The sequence below is a fragment of the Borostomias antarcticus genome, assembly GCF_949987555.1.
Source record: "Borostomias antarcticus genome assembly, chromosome: 2".
Taxonomy (NCBI): Eukaryota; Metazoa; Chordata; class Actinopteri; order Stomiiformes; family Stomiidae; genus Borostomias; species Borostomias antarcticus.
In genome coordinates, this window is record NC_140235.1 from 13,693,531 (window position 1) to 13,714,592 (window position 21,062).

The 21,062-nt window shown below is 50.8% G+C and overlaps 1 protein-coding gene across 1 annotated transcript in view; it reads right to left on the minus strand.

Moving 5' to 3' along the window:
* Positions 1-2,164: 2,164 nt before the first annotated feature.
* The window catches only part of LOC311320622 (zinc finger MIZ domain-containing protein 1-like), a gene marked incomplete at its 5' end in the record, with an annotated part of 34,709 nt that continues 15,811 nt past the window's right edge, over positions 2,165-21,062 (minus strand). Inside the window, 20 exons of the mRNA XM_084452417.1 lie at positions 2,165-2,284; positions 2,754-3,071; positions 3,533-3,732; positions 3,993-4,240; positions 4,348-4,416; positions 4,510-4,577; positions 4,676-4,836; positions 5,127-5,232; positions 5,468-5,599; positions 6,180-6,258; positions 7,287-7,473; positions 8,037-8,202; positions 8,405-8,476; positions 8,571-8,750; positions 8,850-9,134; positions 11,370-11,574; positions 11,914-12,128; positions 12,536-12,650; positions 13,607-13,742; positions 18,113-18,148. Coding sequence (XP_084308543.1) covers positions 2,177-2,284; positions 2,754-3,071; positions 3,533-3,732; positions 3,993-4,240; positions 4,348-4,416; positions 4,510-4,577; positions 4,676-4,836; positions 5,127-5,232; positions 5,468-5,599; positions 6,180-6,258; positions 7,287-7,473; positions 8,037-8,202; positions 8,405-8,476; positions 8,571-8,750; positions 8,850-9,134; positions 11,370-11,574; positions 11,914-12,128; positions 12,536-12,650; positions 13,607-13,742; positions 18,113-18,148 — 3,086 coding nt within the window. The 3' untranslated portion in view covers positions 2,165-2,176. The remainder of the gene's footprint in view (positions 2,285-2,753; positions 3,072-3,532; positions 3,733-3,992; positions 4,241-4,347; positions 4,417-4,509; positions 4,578-4,675; positions 4,837-5,126; positions 5,233-5,467; positions 5,600-6,179; positions 6,259-7,286; positions 7,474-8,036; positions 8,203-8,404; positions 8,477-8,570; positions 8,751-8,849; positions 9,135-11,369; positions 11,575-11,913; positions 12,129-12,535; positions 12,651-13,606; positions 13,743-18,112; positions 18,149-21,062) is intronic.

Consider the following 21,062-nt stretch of genomic DNA (forward strand, 5'->3'; position numbering starts at 1 on the left):
TTCATATCAGGCCATTAATATCACAATCAAGAGGACATTCTGCACAAAAGGATGAAGAGGTCACTTTTCCCAATGTTATCAAACCCATCTTAAGCAAATTGTAGAGATATTAACTTGTATATTATCAAAATGACTTCATAAGCTACAGTGTCAATCAAACCACAATGTCTGGTAGAGGATTCTGATGAAAACCCACACCAGCAACAATAATTTCCAATGCCAGGCTGGCAAACGGGTATTAGGACTGATTGACATGGGATTGTAATAGGAGGGATACCAGTGTGTTTGTGTGTGTGTGTGTGTGTGTGTGTGGACATTGATAAAGACATACAATACTGTATACTTGATATCAGACTAATGACACCAATAGTACAGCCACTTTACAGTATTCACAAAGGGTATTTACAAGCTGTATGTGTTGGATCATGCATGATATTCTTTCTTTCAAAAAGATGACCAAATGTAATTTAACAGTAACAAGAGAGACTTTTCAGTACAATCACACATTTGTTTAGAGATAATAGAGTGACTCCCCAGCTGTTGGCTTACAGCATTATGCTCAAATAACATAACTGGATATTTTTCTTACACATACAAATTGCTAGGCCAATCCCCAAGAGACAACTTTGGTAATGAATGTCAATATAACCAAATTAACCCTCTAGTATTTCAGAGTAGGGCAACATTTGGTCATTCCGAATGAAAAAAGGACATCAATATCAAATAAAAATGTTGAAAAAAACTTGAATGAAAACAACTCAAAATGAGTTAAGAAAGTTAACTCTAGACTTGCAACATCATGAGAACAGGGGCCATTGGCACACATGCACTTGTGAAAATGGACTGAGGTCAAGGAGCCAAACGGTAAAGTGACATCACGGGAGCAAATACCAGACCTGCAAGACACACAAACAAACAAGGAAGAAATCACCCCAAAAAGGTCTGTTAAAATTACAATAGAGGACGGATTTTCACTGTTTCAGCTCTCTTTACCCTCTCTGTCCCTCTCTCTTTCTCTGTGTTTCACACATACTGCAGGCCTACCACTTTCTCCTGTCAGCCTCACTTCTCCCAACACACACACACACACACACACACACAGACACACACACACACACACAGACACACACACACACACACACAGACACACAGCTGGTGAACGATTCTGTAGATCTCTTACTTAGTCAATGGTATTTTCAATGTGGACAGTCCTCATTTTTGCATACTGTACACCCAATTCAGATATTGTATTGCAAAACCCTAGCAGGGAAGAGCCATCTTTGTGGTTGTATGTAGTAGTTTGACCAGGGGGAGAGGACAGAGGAGGAGGGGGCAGTGTGGGCTCCTCTGAAGACTGGCTAGCAGGCTGGAGAGACTGCCTTCTCCTCTCAGTGATCTGGCTGGAGTGAGGCTCTACTTTGTGCTTCAGTTCGTTGGGCTTGAATAGACTGCTAAAGGCTAATGTTATTAGCTGGAAACACACTGCAAGGAAGGTGTCCAACAAGGCCATGATCTCTGACCTTGGAAGAACACACTTCCAAAGAGGATAGGAGCCAGGGCAAGACAATATAGTTGTTTTTTGTATTTTCTCCACGAAAGGAAAACTGAAGAAAACAAAATGCTACGACACTTCTTATATCCCACCACACATACACGGTTCTTTCCTGTGACACACATGAACTGATTATAGCTGCACAGTTTTTTTCTCTTCTCCTCAGAATAGTCCCAGGTGTCTCGTCACGTTAGTGCCAGCCGACAGGGCTGTGGATGGTGTGTTGAGAATCAGAAGGTCTGTTGGTACCACGACCACAATCTGTACTTGAGGAAGAGGGAGGGAGGAAGGACGAGGGTCTGTTTTCTCCCCTAAGGATGACGTCCAGGATGACGTCCAAGATGACGTCCAGGATGAGGTCCAGCGAGGCGTTTGACAAGAGCGCCTATGCTTCTTTCCTCTGCCGCTCCCTCCACAGTCAGTGTGTGTGTGTGTGTGTGTGTGTGTGTGTGTGTGTGAGAGAGAGAGAGAAGGGAACTGCGTCAACTGTTCATCGTTGGTGTCGTTAGCTTGTCTGTGGCCAGACAGTCAAACACGTGCACGCGCGCACACACACACACACACACACGCGCACCGACACAACTGCTCCTCTGTTTGTGGAGGAGGCTTGGGGGAGGTGAGGGGTTAATTGTTCTCAAAAAGGGAGAGGAGGTCATCGTTGCTGTTGGTGGGCAGGTCAGGGGGGTCCAGGTAAGACAGCAACTCATCTGGGTTGGCCAACTCTGGAAGAAGCTGAGGGCGGAGAGAGGGAGAGAGGGAGAGAGATGGAAAGAGAGAGAGAGAGGCAGAGGGGGAGAGAGAGAGATGGGAAGAGAGAGAGGCAGAAAAGGAGAGAGGCAGAGGGGGAGAGAGAGAGATGGAAAGAGAGAGAGAGAGAGGAAGAGAGAGCGAGGCAGAGGGGGAGAGAGAGATGGAAAGAGAGAGGCAGAGAGGGAGAGAGAGGGAGAGAGAGGGAGAGAGGTAGAGAGAGATGGAGAGATCCAGAGAGAGGGAGAGACTGTCAGTGTCCATTAGAATATTCAAACATGGACTATTTCCATTTGAGCTGCATTCAAAAATGACAGAATCATATTTTGTGAACAGGTAGAGTAGTTTAAAAGTGAGCACACAGCCAGACAGAGCAGGGACATGAGAGAGGCTGTAGCAAACGCACAGCGGCACTAAAGCCAGCCTGAGCACAGATGACGCCATGCAGACTTACATCCAGGGAGGGCTCGGGCATGTCCTGGGGTCCCTGCGCCCCCATTTGCCCCTCCACCCCCGAGGAGGAGGAGTTAAAGTTCAGATCGCCGTGGGGGGCGTGGCTGTTCGGGGGCGGCTGCGGGGCCTGGCGAGGGGGCTGCGTTGATGACTGGTTGCCGACGTGCTGCAACGACTGCCCTGACTGGACGCTGTGATGTAAGGAGTGCCCTGATTGGCCGCTGTGATGTAAGGGCTGCCCTGATTGGCTGCCGGGGTGGGGAGGAGGCGCGTGCAAGTTCTGCTGCATGGAATTATGGGACTGATCAGGATGACACATCTGGGGGGTGGAGGGAGAGAGAGAGAGAGAGAGAGAGACACGGACATAGAGATGGAGAGAGATGACGGAGAGAGAGAAAAAGAGAGAGAAGTGAGCCAGAGGAGAAATAATGTATTGAAGGCCAGCTAAAATGGAAAGCTGTGATCAGACATGTACAATGTTACAGCACTGGAGCTATGATGACATGCTTCCTGACGGTACCTGTAGTGTGTGTGTGCGTGTATGTGTGTGTGTGTGGTCTTGGTACCGTAGGTGTGTGTGTGTGTGTGTGTGTGTGAGACTTACAGAGTCAGGCATGCCGTGGTTCAGGGTCTTGTCCTGTGTGTGTGTGTGTGTGTGTGTGTGTGTGAGACTTAAAGAGTCAGGCATGCCGTGGTTCAGGGTCTTGTCCTGTGTGTGTGTGTGTGTGTGTGTGTGTGTGTGTGTGTGTGTGTGTGTGTGTGTGTGTGTGAGAGACTTACAGAGTCAGCCATGCCGTGGTTCAGGGTCTTGTCCTGGCCCATCAGGCCACCCGGTCCATCCGGGGGGTGCGACAGCTGGGGGCCGTGCATGAAGTCATTCATGGGGGGGCCTCCACCCCCCCCTCCCCCTCCCCCGATCCCCCCACCCGCGGGGTTGCCGTGGGGGAAGTCAAAGTTACCGTGGCCATGGTAACTGTTGCCTGGAAGCGCCACAACAGAAACAGGTGACTGGGTCAGACGGTGACCTCACTGTCTCACCGACACAGAAGACTAAATCCCGCTGAGGCGCGCCACGCCCTCCCGAACCCGACCCCAACGCCACGCCGGCAGTCAAACACCACGATAAATCATAGACGAATCGAAGAAAATTGTCACACCTCATTTGTCACACCTCATTTAAAAAAAAGTTCAATGAACTGTCGCATGCGTGCATTTCCGCATCCTGATTGGCTGTCCTTACCTGGGCCCGGGTACTCTCCCCCGCTGCCCGTGGCGTGCGGAGCAGGGTGTGCTGGGTAGGGGGCGGGGCCGGGGCCCAGCTGGGCGATCATCTCCATGACATTGGGCATGGTCATCTGACTGGGGCTCATGGTCTTGAAGCGCTTGGCCAGTGGTCCGTCCGGGTCCTCCTTGATGTGCAGGTCCGACTTGATGGGCACGGGACGCCAGCTACACGTGGGGTCGATGGTGACCTCCTCGAACTCCGAACTGCAACGGGGGAAAAGGCAAGTTGATTTGCTTGGGGCTCAACTCAAGCGTCTTGAAGTATTAGAAAGTGCGTCTCTGAAGGAGCGAGGAGACGGAGAGAGACGCACTTCTGGATGGCGTTCAGGATCCCCCACATGTACTGGTCCACCTCCAGACCCTCTAGCAACGCCGTTTTACTGCAGGGGAGAGAGAGAGAGAGAGACGAGGTCGTTACAGGAGGTCGTTTAAACGAAGGAGCCTCGTTTGAAAGCCTTTTCCCCCATGCTTACTTGCATACGGGACACCTCCATGTTCCTCTCTCACAGTTCAGCTGCAGGTAGGACTCCAGATCGAAGCACTGCGGGACACCACACAGACATCACCGTCATCATCACTACCGAGGGACACGACCTCGGTCCCGGGTCACGTGACAGAGGCGGCGGCGGCGTGGCGTACCTGGACGTGTTTGCAGTCGTGGCCCCGGGCGGGGAGCTGGATGCGTCTGAAGGTGATGGGACATTTGAGGGAGACTTTGATGGCGGTCTGCTCCACCCCGTCTTCCCCGTTCAGCGTGGTGTTGCTCGACGAGGCCGCCACGCTGCTGAAGTTCCTCTTGACTGGAGAGAGAGAGAGACAGAGAGAAAGAGAGAGAGAGAGAGACAGAGAGAGAGAGAGGCAGAGAGAGGGAGAGAGAGAGAAAGACAGAGAGAGAGACAGAGAGTGAGAGAGAGGGGGGAGAGAGAGAGAAAGAGAGGGGGAGATAGAGAGGGAGGGACAGAAAGAGAGACACAGAAAGAGGGAGAGAGAGGGAGAGACAGAAGGGGTGAGAGAGGTGGATGTATGATAATACGTGCGTGGAGGGAGGGGATAGGTAGAGTGAGGGATGAGGGAGGGAGGCGTGGCCTACTCTTGGTGATGCAGTGTTCTGCGGGGAGGAGCCTCTTCTTCAGAAGCCCCTGGAGGACCGACCGCACCGACGGCCTGTGGACCAGCTGCAGCACGAACAGGTGTGACTGTACGCACACACACACACACACACACACCACACACACACACACACACACACACACACACACACACACACACACACACACACACACACACACGAAAAAAGGTTCATTACCAATGATAGATAACTGCTTCATAATATGCGTGTGGTTCTCTATGTGCAGGTAGTTAATGTCCTTATGTGTGTATGCGTGTGTGTATATGTGTGGTGTGTGTGTGTGTGTGTGTGTGTGTACTTACACAGCAGCAGGCAGTGACGGTGATCTGGATGGTGTTCCTCCCAGGCTGACACACGTGCTTCAGGTGCAGGGGCTTATGGGAGGTCTTGTTGTCACCCCTCTCAATGGTTAGGGGTGTGGCATTAACGCTAACCTACAAGCAGACATAAGCCCAGTACAGAAATGAACACTATTCACCACAGATGTGTGTTATATATATGTTTATATATATATATGTGTTTGCTTGTGTGTGTGTGTGTGTGAGTGTGTGTGTTATATATATATATATGTGTGTTTGTGTGTGTGTGTGTGTGTGTGTGTGTGTGTGTGTGTGTGTGTGTGTGTGTGTGTGTGTGTGTGTGTGTGTGTGTGTGTGTGTGAGTGTGTGTGTGTCTGTGTGTGTGAGAAGATGCACTTGTGAGTTCTGGCAAGTAGTGGTACACTGACTACCTACATTTTAAATGCAATTATTGTAAGTCGCTTTGGATGAAAGCACTTGCTAAATGACTGTAATGTAAAAAAAAAAACATACGTAATTGTGTGTGTGTGTGCGTACCTGTGTGTGTGTGTGTGCGCGTGTGTGTATACCTGTGTGTGTGTGTGTGTGTGTGCGCGTGTGTGTATACCTGTGTGTGTGTGTGTGTGTGTGCGCGTGTGTGTATACCTTGTGTGTGTGTGTGTGTGTGTGTGTGTGTGTGCGCGTGTGTGTGTGTGTGTGTTTGTTCGTCCTGTACCTGGACGGAGGCTGGCCAGTTAGTGTTCATCTGCCGGTCCTCGTGGTGATAGCACTTGAACTGCAGCTCCAGGTCTGACCTACAGGTCAAAGTTCAAAGGTCAAGGTCGTCGGATACATTCACCAATAAAAGGAATCTTGAATCTTGAATGTCCCACTCCACAGCAGGCCTCCATCTCAGCACGTTCCATCAAAACATGTGAGCACTGTTCCTTCTTCACAGCACACACTCTCCTCACATCGCATGTGTTGTTAAAGTCACACAGAAATAAATGTCCCATTTTGGTTCACATATTTGGTCATAGTGTTCACCTATTCAACGATGTATGCCAAAAAAAAATCAAAATTCTACTTTTGTTGTAATCTTATATCAAAGTATATAATTTCTTACTTCCTGGAAAACGGTAGGTCACGTGCAATGACGACAACAGGTACCTTAGATTTTAGGCCAACAATCTCATGACATCCACCCGTCAATCAACGCTATCCTTCTATCGAATCTGTCTAAAGTTCTTAAAACCCGTCCATTTGTCAATGTTCCAATCAAATTCCTCTAAACATTATGTCCCACCCTCATAGCTTGTTTGTGTCGGAAATACATCAAACTACGGAAGTTAGATGATCTCAAACGTCCATTTCTGTGCGACTTTAAAAACACGCTGTAGAGAACTGACAAGGACGGGGGTCCTAATTGATGGTGCTCCAGAGGGAGTGGCCTTCTTTAGTGCATGAAGAGACTGCATGTTTCCTGTTCAGCCTTTCTGAGGACATCCAAGGTTTCTTGGTCTTAAGTGGTAAATGATAAATGGACTGCACTTATATAGCACTTTTATCCAAAGCGCTTTACAATGAAGGCCTCTCATTCACCCATTCACACACACATTCACACACCAATGGCAGCAGCTGCCATGCAAGGTGACAGCCTACTGATAGGGAGCTATTTGGAGTTCAGCGTCTTTGCCCAAGGAGACTTCGAACATGTCGTCAGGAGGAGCTGGGATTCGGACTGCCGACCCGCTCTACCTCCTGGGCCACGGTCGCCCCCTGTGAGTGGCGGCGAGGGAGGCGGCGCTCTGGGAGGGTGGAGGGTGAAAGAGAGGGTCCTCACCTCCACATGAGGGTCTGGTGGACGGACGGGCGCAGGTGGAAGACGTGGTTGCTGACCGCCAGGTTGTGCTCCAGGCGGAAGGGCTCCAGGACCACCCCGTCCCGGACCGGGAAGGTCAGCCTCAGCTCCTCGTTGGGGTTGGCTGGGGGCGGAGAACAAGAGAAGACGTCAACTTTCTCTTTTACATCTGCGGTGGGGGGGAGTGGGGAAAGGGGGGGGTGGTGAGAGTTCATCCACGGTTAAAAAGACAACAACAACAAAAACGCAGACAGGAAGCGGTGTTTGGGGGCACCAGGACGTCCTGATAATATGTGACAGCCACTGGAGGTTTGGTCCTTATGTCGGCAGTCCTCAAAATGTGCTAGAGAGCAAAATAACATCTCCTGCCCCCCCCCCCCCCCCCCCCCCTCCCTTTTTTTCATATATTTTCTTCATATATATACAGTATATACGAAAATTGAAGTTGTGAAGAACACACTCAACATAACAAACAACAGTTTTAGGATCACTAAATAGTCATATTTTGTTATAAAAGTCCATGTCCTGTGAGAAGTGAGAACACCTGAATTTTTGAAGCCATTTTTCTCTGCTTAGTGATTTCAGGTGTATCGACATTCACAGAAGCATATCTCCTTCAAATACTTGCACTTGCCTACAGTACAATTTACACTTTCATAATCTGTATGTAATGTAATGTAATGTGATTGGTTTAAAGCCGTGGCGGGCGGGGCGGGAGGAGGAGCTACTCACTGGGAGCGGGGGGCAGAACCGTCATGCTGGGCTTCATGTCGGGGGGGAACGAGGCCTTGACGTCCTGGTTGGGGGACAGGTACGGAGGGATGCTACTCCCGGGGGTCATGGGGGGCGTGGGGTTCCCTGGGACTGGCGAGTGGGGGTAGTTCCCCGGCCTGGGGGGCTGCGGAGAGAGGCGGAGCGGGCGTGGGTTAAACACCGATGTTCACGCCATCACTGTCCCGGATAGACAGAATGAACTGAACCCGCATTGAAGAGACAGAACGCATGCAACAGTTTTAGCTTAACGCGCAGTGAGCTTAACACACAAGCGGGCGCTTCAGTGACTAAAGACGTGTAGGTGGACGGGGAGAGAGGGCCCTCACCCCGTTTCCCTGGCCATAGGAGTATCCTCCTCCCCCGGAGAAGCTGCTGTTCTGGCCGTTGAACTGCTCCTGCTGTGGACAGAGTCGAGGGTTGAGCCGTGGCCGTGGCCTCACCGGCAGCGTGAAGTGTGCAGCGTTTCGTGGCGGAGCGGCCATTTTGTCTTACCTTGTAGTACTGCCCCATGGGCATGCCAGGCGGGTATTGCCCCTGCTGCCCCGGCATCCTCTGGCTGGGGTAGTTGGGTGAGGACATGGGCCTGGGGGGGTTGTTGGACGAAGGGTACTGCCCCTGCTGGGGAGGGAACTGTCCGTTCGGCCCGTACTGCTGAGGGCCCCCGTAGGTCGGCTGTGGGACAGGAGGAGAGGTGACCCAACATGGCGTTAGAACAGACGGGGCACATATCACAAACCTCGACTGCGTTAGCGTTAGCAAACCCGCGCTCACCTCTCCAGGGTAGGGCCTCTTCATGCCCTGCATAGGCATGCCCTGCCGGGGCCCGCTGGCGTAGCCCTGCTGGGACATCCTGGGGCCGTGGCCCCCGAAAGGCCCCATGCCTCCTGGGGCTCGAGTTTGGTTCATGGCCATGGGAGGGCCGCTCATGCTGGGGTTGTTCATGGGCGAGCCCATGCCGGACGGGTTCATCCCCCCCGGGGGCCCCCTGGGGCCTGGCTGGCTCAGGAACTGGTTGTTGTAGGCCTGGGCCGGGCCCATCTGGAACGACGAACACATCTGGAGGGAGGAGACGGAGACGCAGGGGCGGCATGACAGAGTGTGAGATGACGAAAGCGTTCCTTCTCTAACCTCCTCCACGTGTGTGTGTGTGTGTGTGTGTGTGTGTGTGTGTGTGTGTGTGTGTGTGGTATACAGTATATGGTTCCTGTACCTGTGTGTGAGTGTGTGTGTGTGTGTGTGGTATATATGGTTCGTGTGTGTGTGTGTGTGTGTGTGTGTGTGTGGTCCACCTGTATATGGTCTATATGGTTCCTGTACCTGTGTGTGTGTGTGTGTGTGTGTGTGTGTGTGTGTGTGGTATATATGGTCTGTGTGTGTGTGTGTGCGTGTGTGTGTGTGTGTGTGTGTGTGTGTGTGTGTGTGTGTGTGTGTATGTGTGTGTGTGGTCCACCTGTATATGGTCTATATCAGGGGTGTCAAACTCTGGCCCGCAGTGTAATTATATTTGGCCCGCAAGGCAATACCAAATCACTACTAGAGCTGGCCCGCCAGTATTATACAGTGCATTCACCGCTAATACTACAAATCCCATAATGCTCTGCTGTTGTTTTGGCGCGTCAATCAAGACAGGACCCAGAAACGCCCTCTCTTCTGTGACAGTAGTCATAGCAATCTCATACTACAACTGTAACCGTGTTACCCCTTCTTAAAAATGGCGAAAAGAAAGGCAGAAAACAGAAGCTTTACGTTATGTAACGTCTCACTGTGATAGAGACACCTGTGTTGACCTACAGTAGCCGGCCGCGGTGTTTGCTCTGTTCCTGTTCATTCAATCCTGTCTGCCTGCCTGCCTGCCTGCCTGCCTGCCTGTCTGGCTGTCTGTCTGCATGCCGGCTGTCTGTCTGTCTGCCTGGCTGTAGGACAGTCAGGGTTTTACAAGCTTCTCTACTGAGCAGATGGAGCACCAACACTTGTGTCTGAGGGCGTATTCACATATGTTAGTGCACACCATTGATGCGCACCAAAAGCGAAAGTGATAAGTGCATATTCAATGTTAAAGCAAAACTTGTTTGGGTCCATATTAAAATTTTCATTTGTTCAATGTTGGCCCGCGACTTTGTTCAAGTTTTACATTTTGGCCCACTACACAGTGTTTGAGTTTGACACCCCTGGTCTATATGGTTCCTTTACCTGTGTGTGAGTGTGTGTGTGTGTGGTATATATGGTTTGTGTGTGTGTGTGTGTGTGTGTGTGTGTGTGTGTGTGTGTGTGTGTGTGTGTGTGTATATGGTCTACAGTATAGGGTTCCTGTACCTGTGTGTGTGTGTGTGTGTGTGTGTGTGTGTGTGTGTGTGTGTGTGTGTGTGTGTGTGTGGTATATATGGTTTGTGTGTGTGTGTGTGTGTGTGTGTGTGTGTATTGTCTATATCAGGGGTGGCCAACCCGCGGCTCGCCTCTCTAGCCGTGGCTCTAGCCTAACCCAGCCCAGCCCAGTCCAGTCAAGCCTAACCCAGCCCAGCCCAGTCCAGCCCAGCCTAACCCAGCCCAGCCCAGTCCAGTCAAGCCTAACCCAGCCCAGCCCAGTCCAGCCCAGCCTAACCCAGCCTAGTCCAGTCCAGTCCAGCCTAACCCAGCCCAGCCCAGTCCAGTCCAGCCTAACCCAGCCTAGTCCAGTCCAGTCAAGCCTAACCCAGCCCAGCCCAGTCCAGTCAAGCCTAACCCAGCCCAGCCCAGTCCAGCCCAGCCTAACCCAGCCTAGTCCAGTCCAGTCCAGCCTAACCCAGCCCAGCCCAGCCCAGCCTAACACAGCCTAGTCCAGCCCAGCCCAGTCCAGTCCAGTCCAGTCCAGTCCAGTCCAGTCCAGTCCAGTCCAGTCCAGTCCAGCCTAACCCAACCCAACCCAACCCAAAATATATTATGTCAGAAAATATCTTGTTGTATGTATTAATTTAATTAATTAACTTTAAATGTAAATTTAATGGACAATAACGTTTTTCTTATTATTTTAGACTAGGGTGCCTTGGGATTTTAAGTACTTATGAAGGGTTCGGTGACTGAAAAAAAGGTTGAGAAACGCTGGTATATATGGTGTGGCTCTGGGTGGTACCACAGTAATTTTTGTGGCTCTTAGTCTCTGACTGGTTGGACACCCCTGGTCTATATGGTTCCTGTACCTGTGTGTGTGTGAGTGTGTGTGTGGTATATATGGTTTGTTTGTGTGTGTGTGTGTGTGTGTGTGTGTGTGTGTGTGTGTATGTGTGTGTGTGTATATGGTCTATTTGGTTCCTGTACCTGTCCATACTGGTTCATGTCTTTATTCTGGTTCTCTTGCTGCATGGCTGCCACTGTGGCGGTTGCCGTGGCGGTCGCCGTGGCAGCAGCGGCGGCGACGGCGGCGGCGGCAGCTGCAGCCGCAGGCTGAGTGAAGTCGGTCGGGGGGCGCGTGTGGGGGGGCATGCCCATACCTCCTGGAGGGGCGTTGGGACCCCCAGAGTAACTACAAAACAGGCACACAAACACGCACACATTGACGGTAAGATTGATATGAAAAAGTCCTGCATGCCCAGGGTGGGTCTCCCACGGGACAGACACCATTTTGTGGGGTATGTATAGTTATTTATAACCAGCTACGCCAATGAAAAGCTCTCTCTTCATCAGCTCGGGGGACGGTATTCATACTGGGGGAGTAGGTTTAACCAACCACTCACTACCTGCTCAGGACTCACAAGAACCCGGTTACACAAGGACAATAGGATTGTTGTCAAATATTGTGCGTGTCAAATATTGTGCGTGTATGTCTGTGCGTGTGTGTGTGCGTGCATGTGGAGACCCTCACCTGCCGCTGTAGCTCCCTCCTCCGGGGTAAGCGGGTCTTCCGTACACGCCCTGCTGCATGTAGGCCTGGCTGGAGCCCCCCTTGCTGGGGAACGGCTGCTGCCCGCTGAACTGGGGGGAGTTCAGGCCCACCCCGCCGCCCGACATGCCCGAGCCCAGCGGGGTCCCCCCAGGGTTCATAGGGTTGTTGCTGTTCGCCATGTGGTTGGCCAGTACCTGCCAAACGCACGCACGCACGCACACACACACACACAATTTCATAATTCTGGGTGATTTTTAAAATCTCCTGAGATACTGTAACAGAGTAAGTGTTTTTGAAAAGCTATGTTTTACTCCAGACTGAATAGCTGTATCTGTGCATTGTTTTATGTATTGTTGATTGTTGTTTTGTCTGTAACTATTGTATAGGTCTACTGCTGCTACCCTGGTCAGGTCTCTATTGCAAAAGAGATTTTAATCTCAATGAGACTTCCTGGATAAATAAAAGTTGAATGGACAACATCAATAACAACAAAGCAATATGGATATGGGTTCTGGGAACAGCCATGTTTAAGTCTTTTTTTCTAGCCAGGTTAAGCAGGATATTAACAGGTGGTTCACAGTGTTTTGGTGAAAAGTCTCACCTGACTCTGCGACGTGTTGGTCACTCCCCACACCGTCGTAACCACGGACAACGACCCTGGGGGCTGGTTGGTGTTCTGTTGCCAGGAAACCGAGTCGTAGGGAAAGGACCCATCACTGTAGAGAGGTCGTAAACACACGCAGAGCATGACTCATGGGTCCTGGGGGATCCGGGACGAGGGGGCGGGGGTTCTGGGGGTTTCCGCCAGCAGAGAGCACAACAATCCACCCAAAAACATGAATGTGAATGGTTTCAGAGTACATTGTGAAATGTCTGGCATTTGATATCAAAACAAATTTGAAGCTGAGAGTGACTGTGGATGTGGCAGAATGTTGAAATGACTTTCAGACCTACGCAGAAATGTGGGAAAAAAAATCTTCCTAGAGTTCCTAGAAACTGGGAAGCTGGTGGCTTTTTGGAATTCAAAACAAAGCTGAAGCGTGAGTCACTGTGGGTCTCTATCTAATAAACAAACGGCGGTCCTAGAGAGGGGGAGGGGTCCTAGGGGGAGGAGGTGACTGATGGTTTTGGACGGATGTTTGAGGTAGGCCGCTGGAGAACAACATGTGGCAGGGCGGGATGCCGTGTCCTCACGGAGGGGCAGCGTGTCCCAGGATGCTCGGCGGCGAGCGGAATCCTGGCAGCCGATGACAAACTGGGTTCGGCGTCACAGAGCAAGCACGGAATGTTCTACAAAACATGACTTCACCTCGACCCTCTCCCCTGGTACGTGTGTGTGTGCTGCAAACCCCATTCGCAACATTTGCGGGTGTATGTTTTTCACACCGGCTAATAAGCCACCACTAACCATCTGAAGTTATTTTGGCTCACTCCCAAGGAGAGTGCTGTGAGCATTACTTAGTCACACCCATACACCCACACACATCCACACCCACACTCCCACACTCCCACACCCACACCCACACCCACACCCACACCCACACCCACACCCACATCCACATCCACCCCCACCCCCACCCCCACCCCCACCCCCACCCCCACCCCCACCACCCCCCCCACACCCACACCCAGCCCCCCCCCCCCCCCCCCCCACACCCCCCGTGTGTCTGACCTGTGTGTGAGGCCTGGCTTCATGCTGTTCATGCCGGGCTGCAGGGGAACTTTGCCCTGCGGGTCGTTCTGCCGGTTCTTCTGGTGACGCAGCAGGAGGAGGCGACCCAGCTCCTCGCACCACGACGACAGCAGGGCTGCGGAGGACAAAACACACACACACACACACACCCACACACCCCCACACACACACACACACACACACACACACACACACACACACACTCCTCCGTCAGTCTCGGTGTTCCTGTTCCATCTGCGCTCTGTCATTCTCAGTCTGTCGGACGTTGATTAAATTAGCATCGCTCGCATATCTTTTTTTTATTTTTTTATGTAGTATTTACCAGTGTGATTAACTTAATTTGATGTTTCCTCCTAATGCAGACACCTCAAGAAGGTGCTCTACTCCGACTGCAAGTCTCTGCAGTCCCCAGTCATGAAGACAACAGCAGGCTCAACACTTTCTGACCGTAGTTCACCTTCTCGCCTCAGGGGGGCGGCCTAACCCTGCGGACCGCAGCCTGGCTGTCGCTGCCAGTGTGGATTTCACCGACTGAATGAATCACTGTCTTTATCTGCAGTGCAACATTTCCCCAGATCCAACCAGAGCAAACATAAAGACTTCCTAGCCAGTCTGACAGAGTGAGGGGAGAGAGAGAGAGAGAGAGAGAAAGAGAGAGAGATGGATGGGGGGAAAGGGAGAGAGAGATAGAGAGACGGGGGGGGGGGGGGGTAGAAAAAAAGATGTAATCTCTTGGAGGCTGGTGAGTCATGCTGATGATGTACTTCAGGGCTAGAATGCTACTGTAGAGAGGAGAGAGGGATGAGAGGGAAGGAATGAAGAGGGCGGCTTCTCTCTCTGCCTCTCCTCCCTTCCCCTCCTCTCCTCCTCCCTTCTCCTCCTCTCCTCTCCCCTCCTCTCCTCCTCCCTTCCCCTCCTCTCCTTTCCCCTCCTCCTCCCTTCCCCTCCTCTCCTCCTCCCCCCTCTCTCCTCTCCCCTCCTCCTCCCTTCCCCTCCTCTCTCCTCCTCTCGCCCTCTCTCCTCTCCCCTCCTCCTTCCTTCCCCTCCTCTCCTCCTCCCTTCCCCCTCTCCCCTCCTCTCCCCCTCTCTCCTCTCCTCTCCTCTCCTCTCCTCTCCTTCTCCCTTCCCCCTCTCTCCTCTCCTCTCCTCCTCCCTTCCCCTCCCCTCCTCTCCCCCCCTCTCTCCTCCTCTCCTCCCTCCTCCTCTCCTTGTCTCTGAGAGTCGATGTGTCAGTAATGACTAATGACTAATCAGAGCGCTCGGCTCCTCTCTCTCCCGCAGACGGACACGGCGCCGGTCCAGAACAAGACATCTCTACTGCCTGCCCACCGCCACGGGCACCAGGGTACCCAAACAAATCACATTCACTGACACTCAACAGATACCAGATCAGATCAGGGTAGCCTGGGAAGAGAAGCCGACGGACAGCTCCTTCAGAGGGAGGAGACAGTCAATCCTCCTAGTTAGGGAGGAATTATTCCACCCTGCCATTACTGAGAGCTTATCTCCCCACTAAATCACCACCTCCACACACGGCCCCGTCTCGAAACCTGGCAACCCACCATTTACGCCTGGAAGACCAACTCTACGCCCAGCTGATATCAGCTTTGAGGCAGTGAGAGAGGGAGGGTAGAGAGAGAGAGAGAGAGAGAGAGGATGTGCCAGCAAGTACAGTACCGTGACAATGTCAGTGTTGCAGACGTTCATAACAGAGCAGAGGATGTCCGCTCCCCCTCCTCACTCCACTACTCTGGGCGTCGGTGAGCCTGCTGGCTCAGCTCTCTGCTACCAGCCTCTCTCTCTCTCTCTCTCTCTCTCTCTCTCTCTCTCTCTCTGCTACCAGCCTCATTCTCACTTCACCCCCCCCCCCTCTGCTTCAATGCCACACAAGCTCATTAGTTCCGTCCTAACGAGGATGCTCTGCCTGGTGCTACCTTGCCAATGGAGGACACACAGGAGTGGTTGCCATGGACAGCAACCGCCAGCAACTGCACACTAATCCATATCTATCTCTCTTTCTCTCACTCTTTCTTCCTCTCTCTCTTTTATCTTCCTTACTCCGTCTTTTCACTTCACCTCCGGTCTCTTTAACGAATCACAAAGGATTGCTGTAATGAAGTTGAAAGGTATTATCATGTATGCGTCAACCAGCTACAGTACCTAAAGATTTCACAAATCTTTTGTTTAGACCTCATTCACTCAGTATGAATGACTGAATAACCTTTACATCTGAGGTAGTATTTAAGTCAAGGCTCAGTGAATGCAGTTCAATAGGACTAGTTATACTATTTTGAAAACTGCAAGGTATAATGGCACCCACTGTAAAATCATAGAAAAATAAAATCCTACTGTACCTGAACCATGGAATCATATCCATGCCTTCTCTCTTACAGACAGCTGGCAATTGATACAATATAGAAGCTAACAGAGCTTTTTTGTTCGAAAGCTCCTAAGCCTTCCCTGAGCCCCGGTCCCAGGACCAGCCTGCTGGTACAGTAACTGAGCCTGCTGGTACAGTAACTGAGCCTGCTGGTACAATAACTGAGCCTGCTGGTACAGTAACTGAGCCTGCTGGTACAGTAACTGAGCCTGCTGGTACAGTAACTGAGCCTGCTGGTACAGTAACTGAGCCTGCTGGTACCTGAGCCTGCTAGTACCTGAACCTGCTGGTAAATGAGTCTGCTGGTAAATGAGTCTGCTGGTAACTGGGCCTGCTGGTAACTGGGCTTGCTGGTACCTGAGCCTGTAACTGAGCCTGCTGGTAACTGTAGTTCCTCCAGACACATGGAGAGGCCCTATGCTCTGCATGTGGGACTTCAAAATACACTGAGCTGGAGGCAGCAGCTCACAGCTCAATTTGTGTGTGTGTGTGCGTGAGTGTGTGCGTTTGTGTGTGTGTCTGTGTGTATGTATTTGTGTATGTGTGTGTATAGGTTTGCATATGTGTGTGTACGTGTATATGTACAGTATGTGTGTGTGTGTGAGAGTGTATGTTTGCGTATGTGTACAGTATGTGTGTGTATGTGTGTATGTGTGTGTGTATGTGTGTGTGTGTGTAAGTGTATGTTTGCGTATGTGGGTGTGTGTGTGGGTGTGTGTGTGAGTGTATATTTGCGTATGTGTATGTTTGCGTATGTGTATTTGTGTGTGTGTTTGTGTGAGTGTATGTTTGCGTATGTGTGTGTGAGAGAGAGAGAGAGAGAGAGAGAGAGAGAGAGATTTTTGTTGGCCTCATATCTCACCGACATTCTCACACCTGAGGAGCCAGCAGAGAGAGTAACCGGGGGCAATAGGCTGCAGGGCCCATTAACTAATGACAGAGTGAGTGAAGCCCTAACCCTAACCCTTCCTCTATGAGGAAACCCCCACGCCACTTACAGGAAGCTCAGCTGTGTGTGTGTGTATGTGAGAGAGACTACATGGTTAACAACCATATACCACTATATTCAACCTGCCGAGAGATACACGTACAGAAAGAAAGAAAGAAAGAAAGAAAGAAAGAAAGAAAGAAAGAAAGAAAGAAAGAAAGAAAGAAAGAAAGAAAGAAAGAAAGAAAGAAAGAAAGAAAGAAAGAAAGAAAAAGAAAGAAATACTGAACATCATGTAAACCACAATACTGTCACTGAGCACATGTACTTTTGAAGCAAATGACAAATGGGAACACAGACGCCCGGTAGACTATGGTCCGACGTTCGCCTCCTTCACTGAGCAGCCCACACCAGTCACGGTAAAGCTCGGAGAACAGACACGGTGTACATGCAGTCCAGCCCTGGTGGAACCAGACACACAGAACCAGAAATACTATGAAACGGTACACTCTCTCATGGACACTGCACACCAGGCGCCTACCAAGACAATGTGTGAAAGGACATTAAAAAAAAAAAAAGACAGAAGAAGAAGCACTTTGTGTAAAATCATAAGGCAAGGTCTTAAAGCTCCGGCCGGTGTGCTGTGTGGACAGAAAATGTAAAAGAAGAAATATGGAAGATATAAAATCCTCGGGGGGGAAAAAAAAATCATGCTTCTGCAAAAGTGTAATGGAAACCATTTAGCAGCCAATGATATCCCCCGCCTCGGCCCCGCCCCCTCCGCCCAGCCAACCTCTGCTCTGCTCAAGTCAGGAGCACGTCCAATGAGGTTAACTCCTCATGACTCAGGACGGGATTCAATCAAAGCTGCATTGAGGGAAACCAGCACTGTAAAAAAGTGCCTTTTTATCAAAATATACCTAAAAAATCTAATAATTTCCAGCATGCATTTTTTGTGATCCGTCTCAAAACGCAGTGCGGTTTTCCCAACAGTGCAGCTCTGATTGGCTGTGACAGGAGCTGACCAGAAGAGCGGCAAGAAGATGGAGGGATGTTGGCTGGAGGACGGGTGGGGATGGAGGGAGGGAGGGAGGGAGGGAAGGGTGTCGCCCCCCCCCCACCCCAGATGTGTGTCACAAGCTGGAGGATGCCGGAGCGCAGGAGGGAGGGTAGCTACCTGAGTCACTCTGGCATCTCCTGCAGGTGTTGGTTTCTGTGGGGTTCAAATTACACATTTTTACTGGGGAGGGTTAGTAAAGGCACCAGTGAACACCACACAAACGCAGCAGCAACAGAGGCAGAGCTATTCAAAAGGTGCTGTCTGTCATTTCTGTCCTTATCCACTGTGGCCAGACTAGCAACGGCTGCAAGGTGTACAAACAACAAGTAAACAACAACACTTGCAAGAACACAAGGATCTTATTGAACCAATCGTTGTGCGACACACTTCCAAGGACTCTCCCCGTCAGTCCGAATTTGGTTCCGAATTTCATCAACAGAAATGGAGCTGTAGAAAGCACCTTTATACCCAGCTTGTGAACTTGTGTTTAATGGATGAGGTGCCAAGGGGAGTATCCCAACTAACAAGCGTGAGCCTGCTATGGGTCAGAGAACTCCACGATTTGCCCAATCACAGGAGAGCAAGGTCTAATAGTCTGGAGTAGTCCCACAAGTCACAGAGACCATCTCCATTGCGCTGTCGGTGATGACCTGCAGCATTAAATGTTTGACCTGTGTTCTGATCAGAATATGAAATAAAACTGTGAGGAATCCCCCATGATGCACTGTGATTATGACTGTCTGTCCACATCAAACGGCTGACGCGGACGTCACAGGCTTCACCTCAACACTGCAGCCCTGGGCTGTCGTCCTCACTTCTTACTTAGCCTACAGTAGTATGTGCACTTCTCCCTCCCCTCACACAGTCACACACGCATTGCACACACCAGTTACTACGCGTACTGTACGCACGCACACACAGACAGTTACTACGCGTACTGTACGCACGCACACACACACACACACACAGACTTCATGAGAAACGAATAAGGGTGAGCAGGTGGGAAAGCCCCGTTGTTATCTAGAAAAGCAGCCCACCGCAACATGGCTCTGCAACACGGCTTTATACCATTAAAAGAGGAACCCTGCGAATATCACAGCCTAATTACAGCTTCCCACCAGGGCTGGACTTCCCACAACTTCCCAAACCTCTCTGTCGCCCCCTGCTGCTGGGCTGGCTTAGCAGCAGAACAAAGACCAGGCCCTGGAGCCATGCGGAGAGAATAGAGATGAATGGGACATTTCACATTTTAGTCATTTAGCTAGAGGCTTTTGTCCAAAGTGTGACTTACAATAAGCACATTTGTCGAGCATAAATTAATCAAATGTGCAGGAGGTGTGAGGTTGCACCAAGATTTTGGTGGTAACGTCCTCTGGATATGATATGAACTGTTCCTTGAACATGATATGACGAGTAACATAAGGGATCCATCTTTGTTGTTACTGCCAGCGCTCGACTTGGATCAGTGCCGGATCAATAATCCCATCGAAAATGTTCAGTTTATGGCAAGGAGGTTGAGGTGATGGGAGACATAAACACAAAATATTCAGATTAGGACCCAACGGAAACGGTACCGTGGACTGGCTGGTTCTTCAGAGCTCTGCAGCTGCGCTTGGTGACACGAGAGACGCAGAGAAGAGGAAGCCGGCGGCAGACAGAGGATGCTGGAGGCCAGCGTGGTTAGAGTCTGTTACGAGTGGCAGGAAACTCTGAAACTCAGCAGTCGTCAAACCGCTTCCACTCCGTTCTTTTTTGGGGGGGGGGGGTCGAATATTATAAGATCAAATAATGATCTGTTTCACTGAGCGCTTATCTCCAGCCGGGACAAATCCATGACTGGCTAAGCACAGGGCACTTTTAAAAAGGACATGTTGCTGAAAGACTGTAGGATACTCAGTAGGAGATACATGGTTACTGTGACTCAGGGGTGTAGGAGAGACTACAGAAGTACTGTAGTAGTACACTCTAATGGACAAATTACAGAAATGTTACCGTTTTATGTTAGTGGTGGTGTTTAATGAAGTTGGTATACTGTGTGTCCATGGATAAAGAAGTGGGTATACTCTCCATATACCCCCCACTACACCACTGCTGTGACTACAAATATCCACCCCCACCCTCAACACTGTACAGACAGACAGACAGACAGACAGACAGACAGACAGACAGACAGACAGACAGACAGAGAGACAGACGCAGTCTCTCTGGCACCAAGCTCAGGTGAAATACTTAAAGAACCCACATTCAGACTGTGGCCCAAGTAGGTTACCTCTCTCTGTCATACACACACACACTGACCACTGGCGGAGCAGCTTGCAGGTCAAGCTGATGGTCAGCTGATTTGGCAGCGCCACGTGCAATGCCACAGTCCCACTCGCAGACAGACCCTGTAAATCCCCCCGCCATAGCTGACATGGATCTCGTCGGCCGGCTGGCTGGCTGGCTGGCTGGCTGGCTGGCTGGCTGGCTGGCTGGCTGGCTGGCTGGCTGACTGGCTGACTGGCTGACTGACTGACTGACTGACTGACTGACTGACTGACTGACTGACTGACTGACTGACTGACTGACTGACTGACTGACTGACTGTGAACAGGAGGTTCTGCAGGAGCCGATGGAAACTATAGAGCACGGATCTAAAAATACTAGACTTTCACAACTTCACAACTACGGTCGACAGGGGATGTGTCCTCATTCTCAGCTGTCAAACCCAAGTCGACTGTCCAACAGTAAGAGCCACAGCAGGGGGCCATAACGCCTGATTTTAGACACAGACACACACACACACACACACAATCACAAATAATGTACACACATACAGTACACACATGTACGCCGCAAACACATTTCAACAAACTATTAAGATGTGATATATACACCTGTGGTTTACACACGCACACACACGCACACACACATACACACACACACACACACACACGCACACACACACACACGCACACGCACACACAAACACAAACGCACACACAGCACTAATAACAACAGAGCTCAGACTCACCCACAGCCAAGCAAAGTCACGGCACGTTTCATCTCATCCCCCTCATGGCAGTGA